The sequence below is a fragment of the Zootoca vivipara genome, chromosome 10 (assembly GCF_963506605.1).
Source record: "Zootoca vivipara chromosome 10, rZooViv1.1, whole genome shotgun sequence".
In the NCBI taxonomy this organism is placed as follows: Eukaryota; Metazoa; Chordata; class Lepidosauria; order Squamata; family Lacertidae; genus Zootoca; species Zootoca vivipara.
Window position 1 is genome coordinate 2,445,749 of NC_083285.1, and position 23,511 is coordinate 2,469,259.

A 23,511-nucleotide genomic window follows, 5' to 3' on the forward strand; every position below is an offset into this window, starting at 1 on the left:
GATTGACAGGGTGAGAATGCTGAATAAGTGGATACCTATAGAGCTTGGCAAGGGAAGCCAACGTTTCACTTTGGGGAATTGGGAAGAAAAAAACATATGAAACCTACTCTCACTGTGGCTAAATCAGTTAACAGGAAACTCTGGTTTCCCATTACATTTACAATGGGCTACTCTTAAAGCTAAGGGGACCTCAACTTGGTAAGTATCAGGATGAGAGACTTCTAGGGAGCCAAAATGTACACTGCTCTTACCATACTGACGGAAAAATTGTATAAAGTATAATGAAAAGAGGATATATACATTTGTTCTTAAGAAATGGGAACGGGACAGAACCATTGTTGCCTAAGCTGCACACACACATGGTTTCTGTTCTGCTAGTGTCTCTGGCCAAACTGCTTCTGCGGAACCCAGTTTAACCATAGAGAAAACCAGACACAGGGACCAAAATAAAAGTGAAAGAGAAGCAAGCAACTGCCTGGTTCCAGTCAACAACTAATTTGTAAAATAAATCACAGTTCTACTTCATAATTAGTTAATACACCCATAGGAAGTCTGAATCAAGAAAAGTACCAAGGACAGTGATGCCAACGTGAGCATGGCAAATCCTAAAGGCCTCTGAGCATTCACAGCTGGTTGGCAATGGCATCATGGGAAATGTATTTCCACGTGCCGAGAAACACAGTTCTGGCCTAACACAAGGTGGGGGAGGTTGGAGCTGCCATGGTGCCCCCTTACATACAGGGGAATTGTAATAAACCTGGACTGAGGGGCCAGCTCTAAAAATAAGTATGTACACAATAGTTTGCTTCCAGGACCGGCGAGGGCAGGGCAGAGCTTCTGGCAAGTGTGAAAGCCCTCCTTGCATTTTTGGCTAAGAGGAGGGAGAGGTAATCTGCCGGAGTGGCTACTGGTATATATCTCTCTGTTTCTCCAATTTTATAGTCGGGGCATCTTGAGCAGTCCTGTTGTCTTTCAATGTCTATGATTCTTTGTCTAACGGTGGCTTTTGCTTGGCCCAAACCCAGACTTAGAAGGGCTTGGGGAGCAAAACCCATTTTCTGGAGAGTATTCAGGACTGCTGTCAGCCAGCCTGACTGAAACTGGTCACAGAGGATCAATGGAGCTGTTCCTCAAGGAAGCAGATTTAATGTCAGCCCCTTGTAGATGGATGTTAGGCAGATGAAAGCCTCCACTCTCATCATCCCCATTTCTAGTCTGACCCATGTGTTTGAAATGCATCTGGGGACTTGTAGGAGAGCTCTAAGAAATTTGGATTGCACACGCTCTGGGGGAAGAAGATAGGCTCCATAAAGGAGCTGTGCCAGCGTTTTGGTCTTGAATAGTTTAAGGGCCGTGGGGACAAAAAATCCCCCTTGGGCTCAAAAAAATTTGAGGATGCAGTTTGCGGCTTTTTCTACGGAGCTCCCGGTAGAATTTTCCGCGGAGCTCCCGGTGTGAAGTTTGTTGGATCCTGAGGCCTGTACCACCATTCCAAGATATTTATAATTTGTGACTTGTTCTAATTTGTGGCCTCAAATAAACCCTGGTTCGACCACATCTGCTTGGAAGCCAAGAGAGCCCTACAAAACGCTTACAAAGCTGCCCTGACAGCCGAAAATGTGGACAGACAGCAAGCTTACCGTGCTGTCCGTGCCCTAAAGAAAGAATACAAAGATCTAATAATCCACCAAAAGAACGCTCATAGCAGAAAATGTTGGGTGGGGTGGGGTGCTATTGTTTTGTTCTGTTTGTTATTATGTTACGTATTTTTTTGTGTTTTTATACTGCAAAGTGCTCTGTGATCCTCAGACGAAGGGTGAGATATATATTTAATAAATGAAACATTACAGCCAACTATAATGCTTTCCACAGGATTTCAAACACTTCTCAAACATCGCAAATACATTTGTAGATTGTGGGCACTGAATTTTTTACATTTAATAAAAGATGTCATTTTAAAAGACTAATTCTATTTTGATATTTATTAATCCACAGCTGAACTATGATTTTTCTCTTATTCCAAACAATATTTATCTGCAACCATCACCCACCCAGGAAAGGGGGTGAGCGACCAGTCCCACATTTGGTCAGAGAGAATGCACTATTATACAAAAACACTGACAGTTCCTTCTGAGGTAAAGTCAAGGTGCTGATCATCAGTAGAAAATCTCTGTGGGTGTCATTGTAATATAAATGTGGCATAGAGCCACATTTTTGTAGGACATCTGTTGCATCATGAACTTTCTCCCCCTTCAAGCCTGGCAGCCAAGACTTCACTTTGCATTCCACCTAGCTGAGCTATATCTAGAAAGACAAGCAACACTGTATTATTCATTGTCCACAAGCTCTGAAAGGGGACTGCTGTCGTCTGCCTTTTCATATTTTCAGAAAAGAATGCAAATCTTCCTTCCCAAACCCCACCCCAACAAGCTTTTAGATAAATACATGAGCTGGAATGTTGGCAAAGTCCGAGCTTCCCTTTCATCTGGTGCATATGACTATATCATGTTGTGGATTTATGATTATTTCATATATAGTGCATAACTCTGTATGAAGCATCATTGCTAGCTGCTTCTGGGCCCTGGGATAGCTGAGGAAAGTGAGGTAGAAATGCTACAAATAAATCATGGAGAGGTACCATGCCAAGATAACTTTGGGCTCAGTTCAGATATTCCCTGGGTGAATGGAAGTTGTTACATTCTAAAGCAAAGTTTTCCCCTTCACCATGAAAATGTCACTGACTTGCATCAATGCCATATTCACACAGGCACTCAATCTGCACAATCTCTTCCTGTTTTGTGGGATAAGAATGATGAAATAATGTGTCTGTATCACACATGAGATGATCTGCTTGGTGGAAGGGGGGAGGGAGGCCTCTTCCTCCACAATGTGAAGGGTTCTGCCAGCCCAGGAAGTATCTGAACATGGCCTCTATCATACCAGGATCGGGGGTCTTTTAGGTCAACATACTTCCCTCATAACTGGCCTTTCCTTGGTCTTTTCCATGTAACACTGTTTATGTGCAGATAAAAGCTGAAATCCTGAAAACAGTATGTTGCCTATACAGACCTATACAAACCTACCTGGGAGAACCTCCTCCTGAAGGCAGTAGGACTCACTTCTGAGTCAACTTGTAACTCTTTTGTAAGTTGCCTTACTGTGAACTGCAGCTAAAATCTGCCTGCTGATCTAACACATACAGTGGTGCCTCGCTAGACGAATTTAATTCGTTCCACGGGTCTTTTCGTCTAGCGAATCCCATAGGAATGCATTGAATTTTTTTTGAATTTTTTTTTGCCCATAGGAACGCATTAATTGAATTTCAATGCATTCCTATGGGAAACCGCGATTCGCTAGATGAATTTCTTCATAAAACGAATTCGTCTAGCGAGGCAACCTCCGCTCGAAAAATCCTTTCGTTAAGCGGAAATTTCGTTAAGCAGGGCATTCGTTAAGCGAGGCACCACTGTACCAGAATCATCTCTTGTCAATTGCCTCTCTTTTCTGTATTAACTCTATTCTTCACTGGGCACTGATTTAATCCAGGGACGGCACAGGAACTGGCAAGGCCAAGGCTGGCCAATATCAGACTCTGACATTTTATTTTTGGCATTTGGCTGAAACACCAACAGCACTGACATTTCCAGAGGAAATATAGTTATGTATTGTTTTCCTAGAATGCTTTTCATGTGAGAGACAGCTTCGTCCAAAAATAAGTTTAGCGCTACTAAGTGTGTGTGTGAAAAGCCTGCAGAATTGAAGATATTTTTATTTTCTTATTCATAAAGTGTTTTAAAGTCAGCAGTACAATAAAGATGAAATGAATACAGCAAAACATTTAAAATAAACACACAAGCTATCAAAACTACAGACTACAAAGAACAAAAAAGTCCAGAATGTAAAGACATGAAAAGTAGCAACACAAACGTTTGAGTTCCCTCAGAAAAAAGCACTGCGCTTGTCCAGCTCAGCATCAATGGAGAAGTTGCTGGTTATGACAGAACCCAGGTAGACAAAATTGCCTCACCTCAAGCGTGTGAACACCAATGCTGAGTGATTGCAAACACGTCTTGAAGCAGCCCAAGAGCCTTTTACCAATCTTGGCTGGTATGAAAGCAATGATCTTACCTGGACACAGGTAGTTTTGCCCCAGTTTTGCCATGAGTTGGTATTCCCCCAATTGGACTACTGCAATGCACTATCTGAGGCTGCCTTTGAAAATAGCCTGAAAGCTTCCGTTAGTTTAAAATATGGCTGCAAGACTGCAAACTGGGACTTGGTGCTACATACAAGTATATCACACTGGCTCTCAGTCCATTTCTGGTCGTGATTCAAGGTGCTGGTTTTGACCTTTCAGATCTTGGAAGCAGGATACTCTGTGTGGCAGGTGGCTTATAGGTGAGAAGCCTTTGCAGTGGTGCTTCTCTAGTTGTGGAATGCCCTTTGCATTGAGGAACCTTCTTTGGGACAATTTCAGCATCAGGTAAAAAGCTTTTTAATTTTCCTTTTAATCTGTTTTAGCTTTTTGTTTATATGTTGCTCTTCTCCTCCACAATGTGAGTGTTACGCTGTACAGTGGTACCTCGGGTTAAGAACTTAATTCATTCTGGAGGTCCGTTCTTAATCTGAAACTGTTCTTAACCTGAAGCACCACTTTAGCTAATGGGGCCTCCCGCTGCCGCCGCACAATTTCTGTTCTCATCCTGAAGCAAAGTTCTTAACTCAAGGTACTATTTCTGGGTTAGCAGAGTCTGTAACCTGAAGCGTCTGTAACCCGAGGTACCACTGTATTTAGATTTTATTGTTACCTTGTGAGCCACCCAGAGATTTTTGTAATAGGTTGGTATAAATAAATGAATGTTCACACACCACAGTCAACCTCCTGGGATGGAGGGACTGTATGCAGCCTAAATTTGGGACACCAGGATTTCTTCTCCCACATTGTGTTTTTCTTTATCTATATATAGAGAAATGTAAAAGGTCTCTGTTCACGTGCGACCACTTTTCTCCGAAACCGCTTGACCGATTGCATTGAAATTTGGACACAATGTTCCACTCCAATATGCGAGTGTTTTTATAAACTTAGATTACACAAATGTCACAGGTGTCACAGGTAACAACATGATTTTGGGTTAAAAAAATAGCTCCCTCCAGTGGTCGTCAAAGGAAAAGATGCCATATCCGTTTGTGTAGCAATAGCGCCATCTGTTGGACACCAAAGGAAAAAAACCTATAGAACACTCTATGGGGGGGAGGGATTAAAAATGTTTCCAGACTCCCGCCCCCACCTCCTCCTCCTACCTCACCATTCCAGAACCATAGCTGCCAGGGGGGGGGGGAAGGACGACAACTAGCCCGGGAGGCAGGACGGGCCTTCCCGCTCCTCACCTCCCACCATCCTCAGCAGGCCAGGCTCCGCATTACTCGCCGCCTCCATCGCCCACGCCGCGAAACTCAGGCCGGCCCCCACATCTACCGCCGCCACCAACGAGGCCCACATCACAAGAGGCACCCCAACCCTCACCTCTCCTCATCCCCACTGCCGGATGGAGAGGAAGACCGCCAGAAAGCCCGGGAGACAGCCTCCCCGCTCCTCACCTCACACGCTGACATCCCGAAACACAGACTGGGCCTCGCCTAACCTCACCCCCACCACCCGATAAACTTTCGCTTTCCTTTCTTTTCACTTTAACATCACAGGGCCACAGAAACGCATGACCTGGTACAGCTAGTTTGCAATATATATCAGTCATAAACAGTGATTCATATACAGCAGTTTTTTACACACACACACACAAGCACCAAATGCCAATTTAATTACATTTAACATTTAAGTCATTTTAAAACTTTAAGTCGTTAAGTTTTTAAACAAAAGTATCCTTCAACAAATCACCATGTGCTCTTGGCAACCTATAACCATGTTCTATCAAAGTTATGTATGTATTGAAAGTATGCCAGGTTGATTGAAAAGCAGTGATTTTCTTGTACATGGGTTGTCATGATTTCCTGTAACAGTTTTCTATTCATGCAGCATTTGAAAGTCACCTATTCAGATGCACGCGTCCCTCCCAATCAAAACACTCTCTTTGCCACTACCAATATGCTAGTCTTGACACACAGTGCTAATGTACCAGCCTCAAAGCATGTTTGTTCTTTCAGAAATGACCAAAACAAAAACCCACAGAGAAAAAGAGAATTTCTCCAAGGACCCTAACTTCAAGCACTGTGAATGGCAAACATGACCATCTTTATGAAACAGACAATTTAACATCAGGCATAGAAAAAAATCATACAGGGAAATGTCCACCTGCCTCTGCAAATTCTGCTTTATAGTAAGTGCAATTACCAGCAAAATGAAAGCCACTGACCTCTAGCCTCGCCTCCAGGTCTTTCATGTGCTGTTGTCTGCTTGTGTGCTCTGACTGCAGCTTTTCAATGGCTCGACTGCTGCTAGGCTCTTTGGAGATGAGCTGTTGGAGAAAGAGGAAAATTATTCCTAAGAGTGAAGGAAAGGAGTCCAACAAAGGGAGGATGTAAAGCCAATATTAGCTATTTTATACATGATCTCTAATGTGCTGCCAAATCATGTCTAGCCACCATGTATAATGCTATAGCAAAACAACAGCCTCTTTCAACCAACCATGCAGCAAAGCGTTACCCATTACCTGCCGTTTTTCCTAATTATTTATGGGAACCCCTCAATGTAATTTTAAGGGGGAGAATTAGTACAGAATAAAAAACTAACAAATTATTTCTAAGACGGGTTTTGATGTTGAGAATGAAGTACTGTTATAAATACTGTTATTAGTGGGGTGGGAGAGGTGAAAGAAATTTTACATCTGGCAACCAGTGTGCCACTTTGGTTTGAGACAGGGCATGGGTAGGCAGGTTTAAAAGGCCGGACACAAATTTTCATGGCCCTCTAGCAGCTAAATTGGCTCATTTGACAGACGTAATTTATATAGCATTAACTCTGGAAGTGTATATTCAATTCTGACCAAACTAAGCATCCTAGAGCAAAATATACGTCAATATGACCCCAGCCCTCAAGATCATAGATCATAGAATTGGAAGGGATCCAAGGGCCATCTAGTCTACTCCCTGAAAATATGACCATAAAACCTTCACTCCCCCCCCTTAATCAATCATATGAGACTCTACTAGGCCCCAGGCTAATTTTATACTTATAATATGTAAGATTACTAATATTTCTAATACTAAAAATTCTCTTTGTTTTCAGGCAAGTGGTGTAAGGAACAAAAGCTGAACATATCATGAGGCTGAAACATCATCTTTGTGGAAAGTAGAGATTGCTGGTCCTCTGCTTCAGAGAAAGACAGCAAATTGCAAATAATGTCAATGGAGAGGAAACATGAATCGGTTGATGCTATGACTGACCCTGTAGGAGCACCATTTTTATGGGGCTTGTGTTTGTTATGCCAGAGACATTCAAATGAGTGTTTAATTATTTCAAAGTACAAAGATTACATTACAATCTTGACATTTTTGCTGAATATGGTGAGCTTCCAACAGTTTTAAGAAATTTGGATCAGTTGGATGATGGAAGTGTAAACCCATCACCAGCTGTTGTTGACCAAGTTCACAGTGAAAATAAAATTGGCACCAACTCTGCTGTCACAGTGGCCGGAGTGGACTACTTCAGAGTAACGACGCTACGCAGCTCTGCATTTTATTCTTTTATTGGTGCTGCGTATTTACAGTGCTCAAGTCATTGCTATTTACACGGAGTGATGTTGTCAGTCGGTTTCAGAACCTCCTAATGGCTTTTGGCGCGTCTTTCTCCAACACAAAAGCTTTGGCAGACCCATCCTCTTTCCCCTCCTCTTTCTGCGTAATTCCGGAGTTGGGGGGATGGGTCTCCCGCCCTTATTCGCCCCTTCCTGTCCCACCTGGGACCCTGGCTCCTCTACCTTGCCTGAGCCTCGGACACGACTTCCTGCTTCCCCACTGGAATCGGAACTCTCTCTGCTTCCCCCTGTGCTCGGGGATTGGCTTGAACTTAGGAGGGGAGGGACTTCGCGATATCCCCTGTCCCTCACATCCACCCCCCTCCCAAGCTCTCCTTCACCCCTCCCCAGGTCCCCCCCAGGTGTCGGTGACGACTGGAAGCCTAAGAACTCAGTGCTTTCCGAGCCCGTTGGTGTGAACACCTCCCCCCAGTCCTGCAAGCCCCCCCCTTCCGCCTGGGAGGACGGGAATCCCAAAAAGTCTGTGGCGTCAGAGCTGGTGGGGGTAAAAATGTTCTGCCAATCTGCTCCTTCCTCTGACTGGGTGGATCTCGGTGACACCCATACCTCATCCTCTGGTTCCTCAAACTCCGCTTCCCAGCGCCATGGTGAACTGCTCTCCCGTGCTTCCTCCCCCTCCCCCTCCCTTTCCATGTGCCAGGGCTTGGGTCTATGGGGAAAAAGGGCGTGAAATTCTTCTACCAGGAATTCCTCCTGTATCTGAGTGGCTGGGACCCATTCATTCTGGGACGGTGGAGCATCCTCCCATGCCATGAGGTACTCCAGGCCCCCCACCCCCCACCTTGAATCCAGGATGGCTGTGGCCTCATTGAGTTGCTCCCTGCCTTCCCTCTCCCCCCCTCCCTCAGGGGTTTGTTCGCTGTCTCGGAGCCTGCTGCTTTCCCTGTACGGTGACAGCAGCGATCTATGAAACACTGGGTGCACCCTCATGTCCTCTGGCAGTGCCAGCCTGTATGCCACCGGGTTGACCTGTTGCGTGACCGTGAAGGGGCCCAACCTTCTGGGCGCCAGCTTTTTGCATCGCCCTCTGATGGGAAGGCCCTCCGAGGACAACCAAACTTTGTCCCCCACCCTAATGACCTCCCCCGGTCGCCTGTGGCGATCTGCCCCCCTCTTGTACGCTTCCTTGGCTCTCTCCAAGTGTTCTCTGAGCTGCTGGTGCACCGTCTCCAGTTCCTCTGCCCAATCCTCAGCCTGTGGGCCCTCCTCCTCCTCCTCCCCCTCCCTCTCAGGGAAAGATCTGAGGTCACGCCCGTAATTGGCCTTAAAGGGCGACACCCCTGTGGAGACGTGCACCGCATTGTTGTAGGCAAATTCTGCCAGTGGCAGGCGATCCACCCAGTCCGTTTGCCTCTGGCTGACGTAGCATCTCAGGTACTGCTGCAGAATGGCGTTGACCCTCTCCGCCTGTCCATTGGTCTGCGGGTGTCTAGCCGTCGACAAGCTGACCTCCACCTGCAGGAGGTTCATGAGCCGCCGCCAGAACCTGGAAACAAATTGGCGGCCACGATCCGAAATAACCCTTAAGGGTAATCCATGCAGTCTGAATACGTGATCCACAAACAGTTTGGCTGTCTCTTCTGCCGAGACCGCCCTGGCACACGGTATAAAGTGGCACATTTTGGACATGAGGTCCACCACCACCAACACTGCGGTCTTGCCCCTGGAAGAAGGCAGATCTGTGATGAAGTCCATGGACACCACTTCCCACGGCCTGTGTGGCGTGGCTAAGGGCTCCAGCAATCCCGGTGGCGCTGCTCTGACCACCTTTGCCCGCTGGCAGGTGTCACAGCCCCGTACATAGTCTCGAACATCTTCCCGCACCCCTGGCCACCAGAAGTGTCTCATGACTAGGTGAGTGGTTTTGCCCCTCCCAAAATGACCCGCCGTTGGGTTGTCGTGCATCTGCTTGAGGACCGTACGTCTAAGCTGGGTGGTGGGCAGGTACAGTGCACCCTTGTAGAAAAGCAGCCCCCTGCGTTCTGCAAAGTCTTTTGCCTGCTCCCCCCCCCCTTCTCAGTTCTCTGCAGATGCGGTTGGCAAATTCATCCGCTGCCGTCAGTGCTGTGAGTTCTGCCTCGCTCACCACTGCTGCTCCGCAGGACCATGCTGACGGGGGGAAAATGTGCCTGGGTGCCGGTGGCGCCTCCTCCTCCATGTATTCTGGCTTGCGGGAGAGGGCATCCGCCCTGACATTCTGCTCTCCCGGGATGTAGTGTATGGAGAAGTTGAAGTTCGAGAAGAACTCTGCCCACCGTATCTGCCGCTGGTTGAGCACCCTGGCAGTTCTCCAGAACTCCAGGTTCTTGTGGTCTGTGCACACCTGGATGGGGTGCTTGGCGCCCACCAGGAAGTGTCTCCAGTGCTGGAACGCAGCGTGGATCGCCAGAAGTTCCCGATCAAACACTGTGTAGTTTCGCTCTGGCTGAGTCAATTTCCTGGAGAAGAAGGCACAGGGTCTCCACTCTCGGTTGGCGTCCAGTTGCAACAAAATGGCGCCCACAGCTTTATCAGAAGCATCTGTCTCCACGCGTAGGGGCGCGTCCTGAACCACGTGGAACAGGTTCTGGTCTGAGGCGAACACCCTCTTGAGGCTTTCGAACGCTGCTTGCGCCTCTGGTGTCCACCTGAACTTCTGCTTGCCTCTCAGGCAGTCAGTGATGGGAGCCGTAACGCGAGAGAAGTTCTTGATGAACTTCCTGTAGAAGTTGGCGAAGCCTAGTAGGCGTTGGGCATCTTTGCGCGTCCTGGGGCTGTGCCAGTCCAGGATGGCCGCACCTTGTCCTTGTCCATCGCCAGCCCCTTGTCTGACAGCTTGTAGCCCAGGAAGTCCACCTCCTTGGTGTGAAACTTGCACTTCTCCAGCTTCACATACAGGTGGTTCTCCTTCAGGCGCTGCAACACCTCCCTGACATCTTTCACATGCTGCACTGGGTCGTTGGAGTAAATAAGGATGTCATCCAGGAAGACCAAGCATTTCCTGAAGAGGAGGGACCCCAGGACGTGGTGCATGAAGGCCTGGAAGCATGCTGAGCCCCTTTGCAACCCGAAGGGCATCACCAGATATTCAAAAGAGCCCAGAGGCGTGAACATCGTGGTTTTCCATTCATCGCCTTCCCGGATCCTGATCAAGTTGTACGCCCCCCTCAGGTCTAGCTTGGTGAAAATCTTGCCCCTGCGTGCCGCTGTCAGGAGATCATCCACTCTGGGCATGGGGAAAGCCACTGGCTCTGTCACCGAATTCAGCCGTCTAAAATCCACCACCAGACGGCGCTGTTGCGTGTCTTTCTTGTCCACCCAGAAGACCGGGCTGCCCCCTGCTGCCTTGCTTTCTCTGATGAACCCCCGCTTGAGGTTCTTGTCGATGAAAGCGCGCAGATCCTCCAGTTCCTGATCTGACATGGCGTACAGCTTGGCTGGGGGTATAGTTGCCCCTGGCACCAGGTTGATCTGGCAGTCAAAAGGCCTGTGTGGGGGTAGGTGGTCGGACTCCGCTTCGCTGAAGACCTCCTGCAGGTCCCAGTACGGCTTGGGTATTGCCTCACCCCCCTTGACGTGCATGGTGGCCACCGTGGCTATCGGAGGCCCCTCCCCTGGTTGGTGCTGCATGCAATGTTCCAGGCAAAAGTCCGATCCAAAAGTGATGCATCTCTGGTGCCAACTTATGGAGGGGTCATGGCGCGCCAGCCAGCTCATGCCCAAAACGATGGGGGGGTCTGAGATGGTGGTGACGTTGAATGCCAGTGTCTCTGAGTGCCTTCCAACCGTCATTCTCATGGGGGGGGTTTGATGCGTGATGGCCCCTCCCAGCAGCTCTCTGCCGTCAATGGTTGCCACGTGCAGAGGAAAATCCAGCTGCAGAAGCTGGATCTGGTGCTCTTCTGCAAAGTTTCTCGAGAAGAAGTTCGCTGACGCCCCACTGTCAATTAGGGCGAGGACTGTCAGGGGATAGCCATTTGGAAGCGTGAGCGTCACTTCTAGAACCACTCCTGCTCTGGGAGGGGTGGGCTGGCTCTGCTCCTCTCTGTGCGGGTGGGTGGGCTGGGGCTGTTGTCTGCTGACTGTGCCTGGCTGCCGCCCCTTGTCTCCTGCAGCCAGGCTTTCCCGTTTCCCTGCTGTGGTGCTGCGTCAGTGGGGGAGGGCACAACCGTTCCCGCCTTTCCTTGCCACTCCCTGCTATGTGGGCAGTCTCTGACGAGATGCTGGGGGGAGTTGCAGAGAAAGCAATTCCCACCCCTTCCCTCCTTGCGTCTTGGCGCCGCTGGGGTTTGAAAAGCCCCCGCGCGCGCGCGCGCTATCAATCTGCATGGGTTCCTGGTCCTGACTGGCCCCAGGCGTGGCTTGAAAGGGTTGTTGGGGGAGTGGCTTCTCCTGCGACCGTGGGAACCAAGCCCGCTTTGCGCGCGTTGCTTGCTTGTCGCTCCACCGGGATTCCTGTCTCACCCCCACCGCCAGAGCCGCTTTGCTCAGCTGATCCATATTACTGGGCTTTGGACCTCTCGAGAGCTCATCCTTCACCTCCTCATGCAACCCCAAGTAGAACGCCGCTTGCATTGGGGGGGACTCAAGTTCCCACCCCAATCTGTGCACCAGCATGGTGAATTTCGCCCAATACGCGCGAACTGTCATATTTCCTTGGCGTAAATTATGAAGTTCCTCCTTAGTCTGATCCATATGACTATCGGACGAATACATCGTTTTCAAACCTTCTAGAAATAGTTTGACATTCTTCATGCAAGGATTCCTTGTTGCAATTAACGGTCTTAGCCACTCCCTGGCTGCCCCGGTAAGGTGCTCCACAATAAACGCTACCCTGTGCTCATCATCAGGGAACTCATCGTGGTGCAGCTCAAGAGCATACACAATCTCAGTCTCAAAGCCCTGAAATTCCCTCGGGTCTCCATTGAACTTGCTTACTAGGGTCCCGGCTCTCCTTCCTGGCAGCACTTGGACTTGGGGTGCCCCTCCCGCCTTGTTTTTCTCTGCATCCAGCTTGTTTTGGAGGTCTACCGCCACCGCCCTTAATTGCTGCTCTTTTTCCTGAAGCGCTCTCACCTGTTCCGCAAGTTGTAGCCGGTCGTCCTGGACCTTCTTAGTCTCCTCTTTAGCTGCCTTCAATTCCCCCTGCGCCTGCAGCGACAGCTGCTGCAGTTCTTGCTGGGCTTGCTCCGCGATCTGCCGCCATTTCTCCGCCTCTGACACGCTCATCCCGGCAACTCCAAAGTAGCCCAAAAAGGATTAGGAGGTTGCTGTCACAGTGGCCGGAGTGGACTACTTCAGAGTAACGACGCTACGCAGCTCTGCATTTTATTCTTTTATTGGTGCTGCGTATTTACAGTGCTCAAGTCATTGCTATTTACACAGAGTGATGTTGTCAGTCGGTTTCAGAACCTCCTAATGGCTTTTGGCGCGTCTTTCTCCAACACAAAAGCTTTGGCAGACCCATCCTCTTTCCCCTCCTCTTTCTGCGTAATTCCGGAGTTGGGGGGATGGGTCTCCCGCCCTTATTCGCCCCTTCCTGTCCCACCTGGGACCCTGGCTCCTCTACCTTGCCTGAGCCTCGGACACGACTTCCTGCTTCCCCACTGGAATCGGAACTCTCTCTGCTTCCCCCTGTGCTCGGGGATTGGCTTGAACTTAGGAGGGGAGGGACTTCGCGATATCCCCTGTCCCTCACATCTGCCTTTGCTCCAGGACGGCAAAAACACTTTTTGTTTGGGGGGCATTATCAAATTGTTTATACCAGTCATAAAGCTGTACATCTTCCTTTGCCCCAAGACTTACAGAGTTTTCCTTTTCTTTTTTATTAAAGGTTTTCTTGGTTTACAAAGATATGTGCAATGTCTCTCATAACATTTTTACAAATCAGTTTCATTTGTTGAGACACTGGGAAGAAAGGAGGAAAAGAGGTAGATGGGGGAGGGTGGGTGGGGTTGGGTGACGGTGTATCTATTTTGCTTAATATATGGTGGGTTTAGACACTGGAGAGACCTGTCAGGAGTAAGCATGGACCAATGGTACCAAATAGTATGGGAAACAGCCTTACTAGAAAAATTAACCAATAAGCTGAAACAGACACGGGGACAAATAGAAGAGGACGCCTTCGTCCTGGTATTGCTCCCCTTTATCACATACACAGCCCAACAAGACAATGACAAAAATCCACCAACAGCATACAAATCAATATGGCTAACCTGATCCAAAACACCCACCCACCCCACTCACACACGAAACAAAGACCACCACAGCCAACCACAAATGAACTACCATATCCTAGGCCAACCCCAACATCTCTCACCACCAAAGGAACACAAGCGAACAGCAGAGAACCTACGCAGAGTTTTTCAAAGGAAGGGTGAGATATAGTTTTAAGAAACAAATACATAACCGGGCACACCACCTTTGGCTTTGTTGTCCGCTCTTCACTCTTATTGTAAGGGGAGTATAACTCCATTTCCTATTCCTCCAGTCCCCAGATTAGAAAAGCTGAGCACCAGGTGTCAATCAATCAACACTTTATTACGGTCGTAGATCAGCATAAAGCACCAGAAGTGTCCATTCATAAGAAGAAGAAAAGGTTTGATGGCTTTGATTGTACATGCCAAAGTAAACATAGAAATTGGAATGATCCGGGTGAAATCTGACATTTGAGAAGTCAAATATTTATAGGTGTAAAATTATAGAAGAAAAGGCATCGTTAAAAATGTGGCCTTTTACAAGCAACAACGTAATGCAAACCAATCTATGAGCCGAAAACACTAAAATGTAGGGGGAAATACATACTGATACTAGCTGCTGGCGGTATTGGTTTTATTATAAAATCCACCATATATTAAATCTGTTCCTGCAAAAGCTTTCCTCTTATGTTTGCCTAATAAATCCAAATAGAGCCTTTTATTACAGACACTTGAGTGGTTGTGTTTGGCTTAGTTTACAACCTTTTGTTTAGCAAGCTTTTGAGGTAAGGCCTTGGTGAAGCAAAATTAAGGTTTTATTACAAAACTGTAAAAGAAAATGAATAGTGAAATGTCCCGCCTAAACTGTGGGAAGATAATTAGCACAGGAATTTAATGCTGTTGAATATTTCATCACTGACACATTATTGCTGGGTGGATATTTTTTTTAACCATAAAACATTGGTTTACATTTTTGCTGTACAAAACATATCTGAATTTATTCTTCCAGTGAACACCAGTGCTATTTCAAAAAAGAGTAGGTGCACAAGATGAGAAAGCAACATTATCCAGCATGTTAAAGGTCTAAGTAGTAATATATTTATTTTTACATACCCACCCCTCCATGTAGACTAAATATTTGTGCCAAACTTAAGACATTTTAACACGTGAAGTGAAAATGCCAGTATCAGAGTACTTATGGTGTGGTATATCTATTTTGTACTTAGGTATTTGTACCTGAGTGCAAAATATAGCATGATGCTCACTAGGGAGAAAAGGTTACTTAGTAATAGAACACACTTATTTTCCGGTAGATCACACCTAGCTGGGGATATTGGGAAGAGTGTTTGATCCTGAACATAGCCATACACATAGCTGTCAACTTCTCCCTTTTTTTAAAAGGGAAATTCCCTTATGCTGAATAGGCTTCCTCACGAGAAAAGGGAAAACTTGACAGCTATGGCCATACAATCTAAGAGGTTGTATTCATTTGGTGAGCTGTATTTATTTAGAAATACTTATAACAGTGCTTTTTCTGGGGGGGGGTACTCAAGGGTCCACAATACCAGCACCTTTTTCTGGAAAAATGGCTAAAACTGTGGCACTTGCTGTAACAACTTCATGTTGAGTACCAGCACCATTTTTCCTAGAAGAAAAACTGCTGATAAACCTCAAAGCATTTATTGCCCCAGCGTTGAGAACTGTAGTCCAACCACAGGCTTCCCCACTTCACAGGTGTCAGGAAAATTCAGAAGTCAACACACACACACCCAGCTAGTGTGAGAAACCTTTTAAAGAGGCACAAAGCAAGGCAGGGAGAAAGAAAAGTTCTTGCTCTACAGTAAAAGTGTGTGTGTGTGGGGGGGGTTGCTTCTACTGTGACCTTAAGAATTTGTTTATACAGGTGGGCTCACCAACTCATGTATGCAGAATCAAGTAGTGAGGTCGGTATGAATAGGCCAACACAGATCTAATGCCAAAAACAGAGGTCTCATATCAGCTCAAATGCAAAGCTTTCTTGTTCCCATATATATCTATGAGTCATCAAGTGTAGAGTGATAAACATGCATAAGTTAACTAACCCAGAGAAAATCACATTTCTCTTGCAACCATGAAGATGCACCATATAAATAAAGAAATAGACTTAATATACTCTCCTCTGCTCTGCTGGAAGTTCACAACCAAACAATGGTTTATTAAAGCAGTAATGAGGATCAGGACCAAGCACCCCTCCTCCTCCTCCTGTGGCGCACTGACTTCGGAACAAAGATCCCAAGGACTGGCTTTCTGCATCAAAATCTATGTCGCAATGGGATAAAGCAAGACATTACTGTCAAGAACGGTTTGAGTTAAAGTAAAAAAGAAACATTCTGGGAAGTTTTTTGGAGTTTAATTTTCATAAGGTTAATATCTCTCACACACATTAATGTTGAAATAATGATGCAGACTTGACTATGGATTTAAATGTAATAATTTGCAGTGGTGTTGTAAAATATGGGTGGGATGGAATTCACTTGCTGCCTGCAGAAATAATTGCTTCTTTAAAAAATGAATGCAGCAACTTGGTAGATGGCTCAAGAGATTGACAATCAGAAACACCGTTTACCACCCCTGTAGGGCACTACTACAAGTCCTGACTTGTAAATCCAGATGCATGTCTAGAAACACACAAAGATGGAGGCCGCCAACCTCACTCAACTCACTCACTATGGAGGAAGCCTCATTGGGCAGAGTGTGACTTGCTTCCAAATAAATATGCCTGGGATTACACTGCCTGAGAATTGTGAGGGTTGTTTCCCCCGTGTCCCAAGTATGGGCTGTTACTTGTCTCTTGTGTGTGTGGAGCTCTCATAATTTTGTCCTGGCACACCAGCATTTAGCCAACATGATTGTTATTATTTTTGTTCCACACCCTGTAACATTTGGTATGTGTTTGACTTGCATCCATGAACAAGGAAATTGGCATGGGAGAGGATGTGTAAATGCCTGAGAAATATTAACAAGGAGCAAGTATGAAGTATGACTGTACACCAGATTCACATCCATCAAATGGAGACCTACATTATGGCTACACTATTACTGAAAAAAGGTGAAGAAGAAGAAGAAGAAACCCTATTCATTACACAGCATTAGGATTAGTTACAGAGCTTGCTGGTGTGACATTTGTGTAGAATGACTAGAGTACTACATATTTTGTGACTAATTCCATATTTGATATTCACGACAGGAATTAATTAGATGCTTATTTCCAATAAGTCACCTGAATTAAAATAAAGCTGCTAGATTTCAAACCTGTTAGATATATATGTGGGTGGCGCTGTGGTCTAAACCTCAGAGCCTAGGGCTTTCCGATCAGAAGGTTGGCAGTTCGAATCCCTGCGACGAGGTGAGCTGTCATTGCTCAGTCCCTGCTCCTGCCCACCTAGCAGTTCAAAAGCACGTCCAAGTGCAAGTAGATAAATAGGTACCACTCCGGCGGGAAGGTAAACGGCATTTCCGTGTGCTGCTCTGGTTCGCCAGAAGCTGCTTAGTCATGTTGGCCACATGACCTGGAAACTGTACGCCAGCTCCCTCGGCCAGTAAAGCGAGATGAGCGCTGCAACCCCAGAGTCGCCCGCGACTAGACTTAACGGTCAGGGGTCCCTTTACCTTTACCTTACTATTCTAATATATGTACATCCGGTCCGTTACTTCAAAATGAATCTCAGCTTTGCCTGCAATTCTGAGCTGCCTAGATAGAGACTGGGAAACAGGAAATCATAGAATCGTAGAGTTGGAAGAGACTCCCAGTCATCGAGTCCAATCCCCTGCAATGCAGGAAACTTTCAACCAATGTAGAGCCCGAACCCACAACCCTGAGATTAAGAGTCTCAAGCTCTACCGACTGAGCTATCCAGTTCATCCACTCAATATAGTTTATTTTCCCTATTTTTTATTAATTAATTAAAAAAACAAAACAAAACACCTCTACTAATCTGAAATTATGGTCCAGTCTATCTCCCAGACACACATTGAAAAAGAATCCATATGGGACAAGCTCAGACACAGCCTAGCATAAAAGGCAAAGCTTAACTTCGCTTCTCCTATTCTGGAATGGTTGCATCTGATGACATAGGACTTGCTCTTGCATATTTACAGTCTAAAAATGCTTTATGAGATCCTATGCTCATAACAGCCATAGTGGGCTTGGTGTGAGTGCTGCTACCTAATAATAATAATAATAATAATAATAATAATAATAATAATAATAATAATAATAATTTATTATTTATACCCCACCCATCTGGCTGGGTTTCCCCAGCCACTCTGGGCGACTTCCAACAGAAAAATGAAATAAAATAATCTATTAAACATTAAAAGCCTCCCTAAACAGGACTGCCTTCAGATGTCTTCTAAAAATCTGGTAGCTGTTTTTCTCTTTGACAACTGATGGGAGGGTGTTCCACAGGGTGGGGGCCACTATCGAGAAGGCCCTCTGCCTGGTTCCCTGTAACTTGGCTTCTCGCAGCGAGGGAACCGCCAGAAGGTCATTGACACTGGACCTCAGTGTCCGGGCAGAACGATGGGGGTGAAGATGCTCCTTCAGGTATACTGGATCTATCCCATGGTCCTAATGGTTCCACCCTTAATAGAATCATAGAACATGTATTGTTATCTTTTCACCACCTAAGGGGGGGTGTCATTTGCATTGCCTGCCACAAGTGTCCCCACCCCAATCTGTGTGACTCATCTAACTGACTTAAATGGTTATGGCTGACCCAGCTGCAGAGGGGTACCCAAGGGTTGGCAAAACTGGTTCCATTGGGGGCACAGGTCCAGATGGGAGTGCAAAAAACACCAATCAGACTATGGACTGTATGTGCATGTGACACTCTGCTGCTGTCACAGCAATATCAAACATGGGGAAAGCTTCCTGTCCTTGCACCATGGTCCTTCCTCCCACCTTGCCCTCACCGTACCTGCCAAGTCTCCCACTGTAAAATGCAGGATCAGCAGCGGCGCGGCACCGGAAGTTGCGTAGAAGCAACGTCTGGGGCCGCTCTGCCCATGTGTGGGCACCAGAAATTGGGCAGAGCGGCACCAGAAGTCGCTTCTACACATGCCTGGTGGCCATCTTGGTGGTGGTCGCATGGCGGCGGCCATCTTGGTGACGGCCACCGCCATGCGGCCACCACCAAGATGGCCGCCGGGCATGCATAGAAGCGACTTCTGGTGCCGCTCTGCCCAATTTCTGGTGCCCACACATGAGTAGAGCAGCACCCAAAATGGAGGTTCCCTGGCAAGTATTTAATCCGGGGCACAAGGGACCCTAGGGACACCTCTGCCTGGCTGGTTGAGAGGACCATGCAGTCCTTCACCCACTTTAGGATTGTCATGAATCCAGTGCTGGTGCACTAGGCAAGGACCGTCAATGGATCACTGGAAGACTCCCTGTGTTTGTCCGCATGGGTATGCAATGTGATGGATCAACTCTCCCATCTTTGGAGATGCTTTTTCCTTTTTTTGGCTGAGCTACACCAGGCGAATGGGTTCCAGTTTTAAGCAGTTGTCAATTTCCCCCCTTCTTTCCTTTTGTAAGGACTTTGACTTGAAATGTTAATCTGCTTCTTGGAAATCTCCACAGCCCCAAGGTTTGTTTTTTCTTCAGTGAAAAAATCAAGAGATTAAATGCCAAGGTTAGCATTCTTACATAGACAGAAAAATAATCAACAAAAGAAGACCATTCATTATTTAAAATACATTGCTTAGGCCTCACCTCTCCTCCTTTGTTGCTTCTGTAACAAGACCAAGAAATAATGGGTGTGCCACAGTTAGAATGATTTTATTGCTTCAATGTATGTAGTTTCCCTTTCAAGTCAAGTCTGCCTTTATCTTGGTTTTATAAATATACAAAGGCACCCTGGGTTTGACAATGCTTTCAAAATACTCATTAGAAAAGCTCTTTACTTTTTGATTGGAGATAGTCCCTCTGAAATGTTTTCTTTATTTTGGATGACCTATTATCACTGAGAACAATAGAACACATTTACTTCCTTCTTCATGTGCACACAGCCACTTGTCAATATGGAAATTCAAATGACTTGCTTCAGTTTAGAAACCCAAAAGCCTTTGCACAGTATCATCCCAGGAGGGGCTGACAAGTTCAGTATAGTGCAGTTTTAGCAGCCTATGTTAGTCAAAAAACACTGTTTGAGCTAGAAACTGGAAGTTGAGGAAGTTGCTGCCCGAAGAGCAGCAGCCAGAGGAGATGGTTCCATTGAGAAGATAAGAACAGAAGGCTCTGCTTCTAGCCTTTATAAAAGTCTGGCAATCCATATTACCACATTTTTCGCTCCATAGGACATGGGGGAATGATCAATGGTCTTCAATGTCTGTATACTAATGCACAGAGCATGGGAAATAAACAAGATGAACTTGAGCTCTTGGTACAGCAAACTAAATACAACATAAAACTAAATACGCAAACTAAATACGACCTGGTGGGATGAGTCTCATGATTGGAAGGTAGTAATAGAGAGATACAATCTATTTCAGAGAAATAGACCAAACAGGAAAGGAGGAGGAGTGGCATTATACGTCAGGGATGTGTATACCTGTGAAGAGATCCAGGATTTTAAAACTTCAAAGCCATATTGAGAGTATCTGGGTCAAAATTAAGGGAGAGAAAAATAAGAGTGATCTCATGGTGGGAGTTTCCTATAGACCCCCAAGCCAAACTGAGGACACAGATGATGCCTTCCTGAAACAGATGGCCAACCATTCAAAAGGAAGTGAGATAGTAGTAATGGGGGATTTCAACTATCCTGATATTTGTTGGATGTCAAACTCAGCCAAGAGCATAAGGTCGAACAGATTCCTCACTGGCCTTGCAGACAATTTCATTGTCCAGAAAGTGGGAGAAGCAACAAGAGGATCAGCCATTTTAGATCTGGTCCTAACCAATAGTGATGACCTGGTTAGTGGGATAGAAGTGGCAGGATCATTAGGTGGGAGTGATCATGCTCTTCTGGAGTTTATTATACAGTGGAAAAGAGCAACCAAGCATACTAAGACTCAAATTCTAGACTTTAAGAAAGCCGACTTCAGAAAACTTAGGGAAACGCTGGGGGAGATACCATGGACAGCAATACTAAAAGGGAAGGGAGTACATGATGGTTGGGAGTTTGTAAAAAGGGAGGTATTAAAAGCACAATTTCAGGCAATACCAATGAGACAGAAACATGGAAGGTGCCTAAAGAAGCCAGGGTGGCTATCTAAAGAACTTATTCAACATCTTTATCTTTTTTTAATAAACAATTTATTAAATTTTTCAAATAAACACATTAAAGACGATAAACAAAACAAACATTCAAAAACAAATACAACACACACAATTATCTTTTTAACAATTCTCCCCAAATCTCTCATTCCCAATGCTCTGCCGAGCTTGACTTCCCTCCCTCCCCTCATTTGGTTTTCTTTTCAACTCTTATCTCGCAGTTCCTTTATTCCATCCATTTAAAGTCAATTCGTAGGATTTATTTCAGTCCTGCAAGTGTCTTTAAACTTCTACACTTCTTTTCCATATAGTCCACAAATTTACTCCAGTGTTTTTGGAACCTTGTTTTCCCCTGGTTCCGGATCCTGCTAGTCAGTCTTGCTGATTCCGCATAGTCTATCATTTTTGTCTGCCACTCTTCAATCGTCGGTAAATCCTGAGTTTTCCATTTTAGGGCTAACAAAGTCCTGGCCGCGGTTGTCGCATACAGGAATATTATATAGTCCTCTTTTACAATCTCTTGTCCAATAAGTCCTAATAAAAATGCCTCAGGTTTTTTGGGAAAGGTATACCTAAGAATCTTTTTCAGTTCATTATATATCATTTCCCAAAATCTTTTAACTTTTTCGCATTTCCACTACATATGATAAAACTCTCCCTCCCTCTCATTACATTTTCAGCACATTTTATTACTGATCCTATACATTTTAGCTAATTTTGTGGTGTTAAATACCATCTATACATCATCTTCCAAACATTCTCTTTCAGGGCGGTACATGCAGTAAACTTCAATGTTTGATTCCACAATTTCAACCACGCATCATACTCAATATTATGCCCAAAATCTTTTGCCCATATTCAACATCTTTATCAATGACTTGGATGATAGGCTTGAGGGCATCCTGAGCAAGTTTGCAGATGACACCAAATTGGGAGGGGTGGCTAATACCCCAGAGGACAGGATCACACTTCAGAATGACCTTAACAGATTAGACAACTGGGCCAAAGCAAACAAGATGAATTTTAACAAGGAGAAATGTAAAGTACTACACTCGGGCAAAAAAAATATGAAAGGCACAAATACAGGATGGGAGACACCTGGCTTGAGAGCAGTACCTCTGAAAAGGATCTAGGAGTCCTGGTAGACCACAAACTTGACATGAGTCAGCAGTGTGATGCAGCAGCTAAAAAAGCCAATGCAATTCTGGGCTGCATCAATAGGAGTATAGCATCTAGATCAAGGGAAGTAATAGTACCACTGTATTCTGCTCTGGTCAGACCTCACCTGGAGTACTGTGTCCAGTTCTGGGCACCCCAGTTCAAGAAGGATACTGACAAGAGCTGGAACATGTCCAGAGGAGGGCAACCAAGATGGTCAAAAGCCTGGAAACAATACCTTATGAGGAACAGCTTAGGGAGCTGGGTATGTTTAGCCTGGAGAAGAGAAGATTAAGGGGTGATATGATAGCCATGTTCAAATATATAAAAAGATGTCATATAGAAGAGGGTGAAAGGTTGTTTTCTGCTGCTGCTCCAGAGAAGTGGACAGGGACCAATGGATTCAAACTACAGTCATACCTCGGTTTAAGTACGCCTCGGTTTGAGTATTTTCAGTTTAAGTACTCCACGGACTGTCTGGAACGGATTAATCCACTTTCCATTACTTTCAATGGGAAAGTTCGCTTCAGGTTAAGTACAGACTTCCAGAACCAATTGTGTTTGTAACCCGAGGTACCACTGTACAAGAAAGAAGATTCCACCTTAACATTAGGAATAACTTCCTGACAGTAAGAGCTGTTTGACAGTGGAATTTGCTGCCAAGGAGTGTTGTGGAGTCTCCTTCTTTGGAGGTCTTTAAGCAGAGGCTTGACAGCCATCTGTCAGGAATGCTTTGATGGTGTTTCCTGCTTGGCAGGGGGTTGGCCGGTTCAGCAGCTGGGGGGGCGGCGGGAGGCCAGCGGCTGTGGCGGCGAGGGCCTCCCGTCGCCTCCCCAGCTGCCGATCCAGCCATAGGGCCGGAGCCGCCACAGCCGCCGGCCTCTTGTCACCCCCCCCCCAGCTGCCCATCCGGCCATAAATATTTTTTATTTGTAAGTCGAATTTTTCATAAGTAGAGTTATTCGCAAGTCGAGGTACCACTGTATTTATAATGCGCCCATATTTTCTGGTTCTCCTGTTATTTTATTCACAATGTTCAAATACATATGTTGCTTTTAACAAGCTGTCAAAATATCTTATGTCTTGCTGGGTGAAGAAAGCACACAAAAACTTTTCCATCAGCTTTGCAATATTAGATGTAATAATCCTC

General features: G+C 45.9%; 1 protein-coding gene across 1 annotated transcript in view; it reads right to left on the reverse strand.

The window, feature by feature from the left end:
* Positions 1-23,511, reverse strand: part of LMNTD1 (lamin tail domain containing 1) — a 104,658-nt gene that overhangs the window by 43,382 nt on the left and 37,765 nt on the right. Inside the window, exon 3 of the mRNA XM_060279495.1 lies at positions 6,369-6,470. Coding sequence (XP_060135478.1) covers positions 6,369-6,395 — 27 coding nt within the window. The 5' untranslated portion in view covers positions 6,396-6,470. The remainder of the gene's footprint in view (positions 1-6,368; positions 6,471-23,511) is intronic.